General features: G+C 52.6%; 1 protein-coding gene across 9 annotated transcripts in view; it reads right to left on the bottom strand.

The window, feature by feature from the left end:
- Positions 1–9771, bottom strand: part of ANK1 (ankyrin 1) — a 37420-nt gene extending 27649 nt beyond the window's left edge. For 5 of the 9 annotated variants that reach the window (XR_005956002.1, XM_041477948.1, XM_041477965.1 and 2 more), the window contains exons 1-2: positions 4245–4298; positions 2260–2361 (exon numbers count right to left, since the gene is read on the bottom strand). Coding sequence is in view for 7 of the 9 variants with exons in the window: in XM_041477948.1 (XP_041333882.1) it covers positions 2260–2361; positions 4245–4283 (141 nt within the window). In the remaining 2 variants the exon portion in view is untranslated. Of the gene's footprint in view, positions 1–447; positions 590–2259; positions 2362–4244; positions 4299–7190; positions 7218–9620 lie in introns of those variants that run through there. The other 4 variants (XM_041477940.1, XM_041477956.1, XM_041477972.1 and 1 more) reach the window with 4 other exon arrangements.
- Between the last annotated feature and the right edge of the window lie 237 nt (positions 9772–10008).

Here is a 10008-nt window from a genome sequence, read left to right on the forward strand (position 1 = left end):
GCTCAACTCCCATTACAGCACAAAGAGCAAAAATCTAAAAACCCACAGGCTTCCTCACCACACCAGCTCCAGAGTTCTATCAAGCCTCAAGCACAAGCTCTGCTTGCAAGGGGAAATGAAGTGGGAGTGCTGTAACACCCCCAGAGCAGTGCCGCTGAAAGGAAATGCTCCTCAGCCACGTCTGGCTACACTGAGTCCATCTTCTCTGGCCAAGCCCTGTTTCTTTGACAAAGACACTCCTACAACCCCAGACAGATAATCACTGACACCCTCACCTCACAAGCTGTATAAGTGGCCACAGACATGCAAGCTTTTTCTCAGTTACACTCACATAACCAGCAAGTGGAGAGCAAGACCACAGATGCTCCCCTCAGACCATAAGCCCTTTTATGCAAAGGATTCATAAATAACCTTTTGAATGCTATAAATATGTGATGAATCATTAACCTGTAACAAACAGTTGTGCAAGAAGCACAGAAGATTGTTTCCATCGATGGCCCATTGGTATTTCTGCTCCAGGAACAATTCAGGCTGTTTTGCACTTTTGCTTTGGCTTGACAGCTCATCCGACCCAAAACTGCCACAGGGTGTGCATCATTTGAAAGGTGCTGTATTTTCCTCACTAAATAATTCCCAGAAATCCCAGTCACTAGCTACCAGTGTGACAAATGTAGCCCTACAGAATAACACAGAGACTTCACACACAGCCTGTCCCAAAGCAGGGACTGCCCATCAGGACTGGCCACCTCAACAAAGACCATCTCCTGGGCACCCACGTGCCCTCACGATGCTGTTCCCAGCTGGTGAGAGTCCTGGCAGCAATGTGCACTCATCCTGAGTCCTCCAGCTCCTCGTGGATGAGATGGGACCATGCTGGAGTTTGAGACACGAAAGGTGCACGATGGAGACACTGATGCAGCAATGAAGGAGGTGGGATCGGTGGGTGAAGATCAGATGGCATGTCAAGGTCTCTGAACTTGAGCAAGAATACAGGACTTGTGGGATAGGTCTGACCACATATATCCCTCTTTATTCTATACAGGACATGTGAGGTTGGACCTTTCCCACAGGTCTGATATTCCTCAGAAGGAAACCCCAAAGTGCCATCTAACCTCAAGGAGATGGCAGGAACCAGTGCAAAGACATCACTGAGAGAAGAGCCTCATACTGCTGTAGCCATTGTCTTTCCATCAAAGTGTTAAATACCCTCACCAGCACCAGAAATCTGGTTGGAAACAGGACTTGAAGCTAGTCAGTGGAGACAGCTGATGACAGACCTTCTCTTTGGTGAAGAAGAAGTTCAAAGCCATCATCTTTAGCTTGTGGATGAGTCACCCTGCTGTAATTCTTTACAGAGCCCTCTCCAGAACCCCACACCCCTCTGGGCTGGAGCATTACAGGACCAGGGGAGGTAGAAATCCTCCCTCTCCTCTTGGGATGAGTGAATGTCCACGGTGCACTCTGCTTGCCCTGGGGGAGCCTGTCCCCAGTAACTGCACTGGCTGCTGCAGCACAAATCAGGTCTGAGCTCCACTTGCTCTGGGGGCTTGGTACTGAAAGAGATGAGTGTGCCTTTGTGCTACCTGCTGAGTCAGCCTCCCCAGCAACCACTGCTCCAGAAAACAGGGACAGCACACAGCCTGCCTGCTCCCCCTGCTCAGCCTGAGCCCCCTGAATCTGTCCCTACAGCATCTGCCCCAGTTCAGGCTCAGCCACTTGCATTTGGCAGCTACACAGATACAGAATGTTCTGATGATGATGTGCAAACAATTCCTCAGCGCCTGCAGCTCTTTGCTCCTGCACAAACCTATTTCTGTGCAGGATGAGGAGGGCTCCTCCTGCCCAGCACCTCCCAAACCACCACAACTGGCATTTTGCAAACATTCACTGCTTGTGGTAAACTGCAACTTCTAGGAATCCAAAAGCCTCAGCACTGCAGGCAAGGGGAATAACCCCCACGAGCCATTTCTGTGATGCTCCAGCCACTGTGCTACTCTTCACAGCTATCTGCTCTGCCCTCTGAGAAGCAGCTGAGCTTCTTCCAATGGTCCCATTTGCTTGTCACACTAAAGGAGCCCTCTCTGCTTACCTGTTAATGTGTCCTTTGCTATGCTCCAGCCAGTACATCCAGGCTCCCCGGATCTTTATAGCTATTGCTGCCCTCCTGGCCCCAAAGACAACGTTCCAGGTCTGCCCTCTGCTCAGCCACATTTTCAATGAACTAGAGATAGTACCAGAAGCCCTGTGTGTTTCACCTACCTGGTTACAGGTGTTAATATCTACCCCATTCCTGAGGTGATCCAAGGCTTTGTCCAGATTCCCAGATCTTGCAGCTCTCAAGAAACTGGTTGCAGCATCAGCCTTGGGGACAAAAAGAAAAAGCATGAAACTCAGAGCCCCCTTGTTCTCCCCCACCACCAGCACTGGGTCAACTCTTCACTCAGCTGCAGAGAACAAAACTACACAGACCAGGCAGAAAAGGCAGAGGCCAGGAAAGTCACAGTGGGAACTGAAGGGACAGGCTGAGGTGCCCCAAATCAGGCAGGAAAAGGAAGGGCTGGGACCTGGACTTAAAACGAAGAGCATCCAGATAATGGGGCAGAAGGTCTGCAGCTCACCCCATCACACTGTGGGGACAGCAGGGAGGGAACTCCTGCCACCATGCCACCTCCCTTGGCCCAGGAAATCCCTCTGTGCCTGGGCTGAGGAGCTGCACTGATGGAGCTGTAGTGAGCCCACCCCTGCCCTCCTCCAGGAGCCACTGAGTAGCACCAGCAGTGAGCCTGGGTGTGCTGGCAGCAGGGACAAGAGCCCCAGCTGAGCACCTCACAGCTGTGGAAGTCACAACTCTCTTTTTTGGCAGTGCTTCCCTGCTACACCACAGCCAGCCCAGGCAAGGCACAGCAATACTTTCAGCAACACCCCTGAGCAGTGTGAGGCAGCAAATGGAGACGATGGCATGGCTCACTAGAAGCTGGAGAACAGGGTGGAAATGCAGTGATGTGGGTCTGTGAGTCTGGGAGCTTGAACTGGAGCTGGTATGTGCCTGCTTGGGCCAGCCCAAAGGGCTCTCTGCAGCCAAGAGCCACACGACATCCATGGCATGGGTGCAGGACACACTCCTCTGTCTTCAGCTCCAAGAGAAAATCGGAGCCCTGCTCGTACCACTCACATCAGGACTGACCAAGGGACCTCCTGTGCTAGGAGAGCTTCTGTTCTACCACCCCAAGCCATCCTGTATTGCCCACAGCCTGGTTGCAGAGGAGCATCCAGGGTTAGGAAGCTCCTGGACAGGAGCTGGAAGCAACACAGGCAGAGACAAAAGCACTGGAGGCACATTAGGGAGGATGATGCACCACACAGGTTCAGGGCTCCTCTCTTCCCTTCCCTTTGCAGTCTCAGACGTTTGAATTGGGACTTTGGAGCAGCACAACTCAGGTGCCTCCTGGTCCCCTCCATCTGCCTCCCCCAGCTCATCCTTTCTGCCTGACACTCCTAGCACAGAAAAGGCAGCCATGCCCTGGGTATGGGCTCACAGACAGGGTGAGGAGGAGCCCACAGAGCTCAGGCCAGGCCACCAGCAGGGTGGCAAGGTGCCATGTGCCCTCTGGGGCAGCCCGTGGGTCAGAAGGACAGCTGGTGGAGAGCAGCACCAGCGTGCCCCACCATGGTGCAGGGGGAACACGTGCTGATCTCATGACCTCCTGCTCCAGCTGGCTCTGCTTGCCTCCAGCTCAGAGGAGAGGGAAGAGCCCCCAGATTCACACTGGGGCTGTGGCTTTGGGAGGCTGTGAGTGCAGAGGAGACACCTCAGTGCTCTGCTCACACAGAAGGATCAGCCACGAGAGGCTGGAGGCGACAGCAGCGTTGTGCTTAGAAGTGCACATTCACGCTCTGTGCTGTCTGGGCTCCAGTGAGGAAACACTGACAGCTTCAAGCAACAGGCGGAATGCAAAGAGCTTTTCCAACTCCAGACACTGCTAGAAGCCTCTGCTTCTCAGGTCAGGATCGACGACAAGGCAGCAAACCCTTGGAAAATCAAAGCACAGCTCAGCCAGGCTCTGTCATCCACGGGACACACATGGAGCTCTGAAGATTAAATGGTAAAACTCTACGTGGCCCTGCAGCAAAGGGGCTCCCAAAGCCCCAGCACACCCAGCAGCAGAGACCACAAGCAGAAAGCAAGCAGAAAAGCAAAGCAGAGGTCTCTGTGGGCACGAAGGAGAAGTGTGTGGAATACTCACAGCCACGTCTGGACCGGACCTGCCCTTTCGTGCTGCCATAGCCCGGCACTTCGGCTGAAACCTGAGCCTGGTGTCCCCTCTCTCCCTCCTTGGTTATCTACTCCCCAGCTTTGAGAGAGCCAGTAAGTTACATTGCATTCTATCTAAAAATACAGGCTCCGTCCTCTCTCCAATGCAGACCCTGCAGGGATCGCCAACTGCTAATGGAATTTGTTCATTTTCCCTCCATTATTGTGTCAGACAGGATATTTAATACCCAGCCACCTCCGGAAAGCAAATGACTGCTGCCAAGCGCAGGGAGGGGGTCAGAGCTGCAGGTACCACCACAGGAACAGCAGAGGAAAAGCAGCCCCACAGATATGCCTGGCAACTCACAGGTAACTCCTGCCACAGAGGAGAGGGGTTGGGGTTCCCTCCTGACCCTCTGGGTGCTAGGGCCAAAGGCTGGAGTGTGCCTTTTGCTCCCCAAGCTCAGCATGTACCTTCCAGAGATGCACAGAGAGATGCAGGGCATCAGACAGCAGCCATCCGAGCACACATTCCACCAGAGAAGATGGAATAGCTCGGCTCAGGTGCTAAAAGCAGGTCCACAGTCATACTGTCCCTCTGATGTCAGCCTGCAGGGTGGGACTGCCTGCCTGTGCTCAGGGCAATCTGCTCCCCAGGAAATGGAAGCACGGGCTGGGTCACTGCCACCTCCTGAATTTCAGCAAAAGGGAGCACGGGCAGCAAGACCCCGTGAACAGAAGGAGATGTGCACGTGGAGAAGATACACACACACATCCCAGTCAGCACCATCCCAGCTCAGCCAGCCACAGACACACACGTTGCAGTTATCACCACCCACCCACAAGCACAAAGCTCAGCACAGCCGTGCCTCACTTGCTCCCTGTGTGCCCCAGGACACAGCAGCTGCTTCCATGAGTCTCCTTTATTTGGAGCTTGCAGAGTTTATTTCCAATTCTCCTTCGTCTTCCCAGCAATTCTCCAGGAAGGAGATATTCCAGGGGAGAAAATAAGCTGCCTCACTTGCTGCTGGGTACCTCTTGCACTCTTAGGTGGCTGCTAAATCCTATACACAGGCATCGTGCTCTACAGACATCCAAGCTGGGAAGTGTCAGGAGGCTGCTGCCAGCAATTCTACAAGAGAGAAGCCTCAGATCAGGACTTTGTTAAGTGCTCCAAGACCTTCTAAAGTCGAAAACTTAGGCCAGCACATCAGACTGTGCTTCTCCTCTCCTTCCCTTTCTTTTCTTTCAGGAAAAATCTCCCCTTGTCTGCTGACAATCTAAATTTTCCCTTTCCCTCTGTCCTGGTTTCAGAGTCAATTTATTCTCATGAAACCCTCTCCTGGCCCTGAGGAGAGGCTTCTTGTGTTCCTTTTCCCAGGTGTCCTCCTCCTCTCACAGCAATGATGCCATTAGCCTGGAGCCACATGAGCCCATTGCATTGTGCTACCAAGCACAAGGGGGAGTCAAACCAGAGGCTCAGGCTGGATTTCAAGGGCTGCAGTGAGATGTTTGTAAGCCTGCTGTGTCTCTGGTCACAGAGTCCTGCTCTAATCTCTTCTGGCAGCTCCTGCCCTCACTCACACCCAGGGAGGAGCTCCCACAAGCTCCTGCTGCTCATCACTGATAACAAAAGGGAGGGTCCCAGCATTGCCTGCTCCTGCTCAAGCTGGCCACACTTGGCAGGAGCCCACTCTGTATGAGCTGCTAAATGCTGCAAGTAGATGATTTCCAAGCACAAATGAGTTCAGGGACTTGTGCTGATCTCACAGCGTTTTCTGGGACACAAAGGCAGTCGAGAAGCAGCTCCCCACACCACTCCAGCCTGGCACACACTCCTCCTGCTGCATTGCCCTCTTTACCCTGCCTGCCCACTTGTCTCTTCAGCCAAGCTGACACACACTCATGGAGCAGCAGACAGGAGGAAACAGCAAGGAAACACCAGAAGGCTGAGCAGCACACAGCAACCAAGAGCCAAAGAACCCCAGGGCTGGCAGTGAGATGCAAACCCTGATCCTGGCACCAAGCCATGTATTGCTGTGGGCATCCTGTCCAGATGCTGTGGAAAGGTCCAACTCACATCTCAGAGGTCATCCAGTTACTTCCAGCTACTAGTGCAAGTGTTCTGGAACCTAAAGTCAGCGCTGCCAGCTGAGGATGTGTGATAAACCCTTGCCAAGGACAACAGCCCTTGCCATTTGCTTGGACATTTCCTTGCTTGTGTCCAACAGTGGGCATGATCCTCACCTTTGAGGCATTATTTCCATCAGAAACACCAAAACCTCACCTCAGTGTAGTGGTTTACTTTTAACTGTCCAGCCTAGGAATGTGTCTGGAGCCATTGCTCATTTGGAACTCTCCGCCTTGCCAGATATCAACTACACAATTCTGCAGGTGATAACCTCAGTCCTTTCTCATCAGATGAGGAGAATTTGTCAGTCCTCAAAACACACTAAAAGAGCTGCTAGGATTAAGAGCAGTTAGGGATAACACCTAGGGTCCTCACAGGATAATCAGGGAAGATAGGAGATTCAACTCCAAGTGCTCAGAAACAGAAGCCATGCTGTCTCTCTCACAGGAGCTCTCTTTCCTCTCTGTATTAACAGAAACTGGACGCTCTCAGTGGGCCCTGCAGCAGGAACAAAACCTACTGGCAGGTTTCTGCCTTCTGAGGAGAAGGCAGCACTCAGCAGAACACAGCATCTCCAGAGAGGCCACAGCAGCAAAGCCTCAGGCAGTCAGCCAGCAGAACACAGAGAACAGGCAGAGACTGCAAACCCAGAAGAAAGAGAAAAGCAAAAAGCATTGGGAAAATTCATCTGATGAAAGGATAAACCCAGTTGCTTAAATTCTGTTCTTTCATCATCCTCACCCCTATCCACATGACCCAAGACAGATAAATCCATATGCTCAAGTTCCATTCTCCCATCATCCTCACCTCTGCCCACATCTGCAGATCTTAATAGGAGCCATGATGAGAGTCAAGGCACAAGAAGTCATCTCTGGAAGGCATCTGCCAAGTGAGTTTGCTCTCATTTCATGCACCAGCCTGAGTAAACCCTCTGTCCATGCTCATTTCTGCTCGGTGGAGGTTTCACAACAGCCCCAAAGCACGTAGCACAGAGACTGGTGGCTGCTACACCCAGCAGAGACCCCCAGAGCAGGATCCAGATGCAAGGGGGAGCTCAACCATCTTGCAGCAGGTGAATCAGAGCATGCAGGAAGGGAAAGATCTGTTTATCCATGCAAAGGATAGAGGTGGAGAAGAACTTGACACCACTGGCAAAGGAGAAATCCCAAAGCCAGAAGAAGGAAGGAAGGAAGGTCCCTGGCAGGTTCGTGGGAAGGGAAGCAACCTGTCAATTAGCATTTTTCCAGTGCTGAAGAGAGGGCAAGCTTTCCAGTGCCAGCATCAGACTGGCCTCTCCAGCATGCACAATCCTCCACCATTACATAATCATGAGTAATGGGATTTTGGGAAGCCCATTTTTGTGCACTCTTAACAGGAGAGGTGGTTCTGGGCTGTCACTGGCGGTGCAGGTCAGGGGAAAGGTTGGCTCAGTCCCTGCTGAGCATTTTCAGGTACAGACACCTGCATTGCCACTTGACTCCTTCCTTCCCCACTCACGGGTCCCCTTTGCTGCCTGCTGCAGCTGGAACAGGTTCAGAGCTGTGAGGAGGGCAGATATCACAAACAGCTTAATCTGCACAGAGCCAGGCAGCGAGGAGATGCCCCTGGAGAGCAGAGTGATCTTTCTGATAAGGATCCCCCGGAGGGCTGCAGCCTGCAGCTCTCTGAAAGCCTGCAGTACCTGCCTGCTGCCTAATGGATTTTCTAAGTAACATGTTCGAGGTCTTGTTCTGTCGTTTGCAAACTATCACTTTGCCTCTGAAGTGCAGTGCTGGGTGGCCAGCAGCAGAGGAGAGTGAAACAGAGGCTGGTCCAGAGAGCTGAACAGGAAAAGGAGACCAGAACATCTGAGGCAAGCATTAACACAGCTCCTGCTCCTGCCAGCTGAGGCCACGCACACCCAGGGGAAAGCTGTCACTCTCCTTTGATGTTAGCAGGAGCCTCTGCTCTCTGCATATCCTGAAAAAGAAAAGCTATTTTTACCTCATCAAAAAATATATAGACTGTGACTGAAGACAATACATGAGAGCTCTGCTCAGGCACTACACCTCTTCTAATAACATAACAACATTTACAGCTGCCAAGAGAGATGCAGCAGCAGAGCAATGGCTTTCTCTCTCCTCCTTTCCTGATGCTCTGCCTTTTTTGGACCGTGACATGGTTCAGGCAGGTCTGTGCAATGAACACTGGGGAGCTGAGAGGGCTCTAGCATGCTGACAGTGCAAGGGGGGATCAGAGACATGCTCTGAGCCTGCCTGATGCCAGCCTGGGACTAAGACACAGCTTCTGGACCAGCCCCAACCTGACCTGGGCTCTGTCAGTGCCCTCATGCTCAGGTGAGGTGCTGGAGTGCAGGTCACACCACCAGGATCTGCCCTGTGAGAAGCTTCCTTTTCTTTCCCAGTGATGCTTATGAGGTGCTCCTGATTTCTGCAGCCTGCTCTGACTCATTCCCTGCCTCTCCTCCAGCAGGACTAGTCCACACCTGCTTTGCCTGCATGCACAAAAGTGCTTAGAAGGGGTTTTTCTGCTGGGCACTGCATGCTGGTGGTATCACAGTGCAGTCCTCGTGCTGTGGCTACCATGGATTTACTGTCTAGAGCCCTAAGCCAGGCTTGCCTGGCCAGCACGTGGGGTGCAACCTCTGGAAGCCATGCAGGGAAGAAAGCACTGACAGAAAAGCACCAGAAGCACAGGCCTGGTAATAGATCTCTGCCAGCAGATCCCTGGGGAGGACATGCAAGCAAAGCCCTTGCAGCACAGCCACCTGCTCCAAGCAGAGCCAGCACAGCGCTGTGCTGAGAGAGAAACATCATCCTGTGCACCTGGCCCAGGGCAGAAAGGTGACAACACAGGAATCAACATTTACCATCACAGGAATCAACATTTACCATCACAATACTGCAAGAAAAACAACACCTGGGGCACCTCCCTTCTCCCAGTAAAGCAGTGGTGAGAAGGACAAGGCAAACGCAGCACTGAGGGACCTGGTTTCAATGCCAGGCACTGCCACTGGCTCCAAGGATGACCTTGGGCAAGTCACCAATGACCTAAGAAGGGCAGCAAACCCTTCCTGCTACTCTGAGGTCCATCTAGCAGCAATTGTTTGTGGAGAAGAGGCGTTATCTTTGGACTGAAGTCCATATTGCCAGCCAGAACATACCTAAACTCCCTCACGTAAAGCAGCTGACCTGATTCCTCTCCTCTTTTGCTGCCCAGCCATGCCCAAGTACTCACCCTCAGGTAATGCATGCATGTCATCACTGCAGGAGAAGGTCAGCTCACCCTGGACAGCCAGGGTCTGCAGCTCTGATCAACTCACTGGTGCTGAATGCTGCAGCCAAACCAGGCACGAGCAGGCTGGAAGAGGTTTATCAGCAGCTGGACTGCACCCTATCACCACTCACACACCTGACTGCAAGCCAGCACAACAAGGAAGCTCCTGCCTGGAGTCTGGAGATTGTGGGTCCTCCTACGTCAGGAGCTTGGGGAGAGCTGCCAGGCTGGGCACAGTGTTTGGTGAATGTCGTGGCTGAGCCACGCTTCATAAACACATCTGTGAGCTGCTAACAGGGAGGAGCCCGTGTGCATGAACTCTGCTCTTCAGATAGTTCAAGGGAAGATG

Source organism: Pyrgilauda ruficollis, unplaced genomic scaffold (genome assembly GCF_017590135.1).
Source record: "Pyrgilauda ruficollis isolate IOZ18807 unplaced genomic scaffold, ASM1759013v1 scaffold113, whole genome shotgun sequence".
NCBI classification, from domain to species: domain Eukaryota; kingdom Metazoa; phylum Chordata; class Aves; order Passeriformes; family Passeridae; genus Pyrgilauda; species Pyrgilauda ruficollis.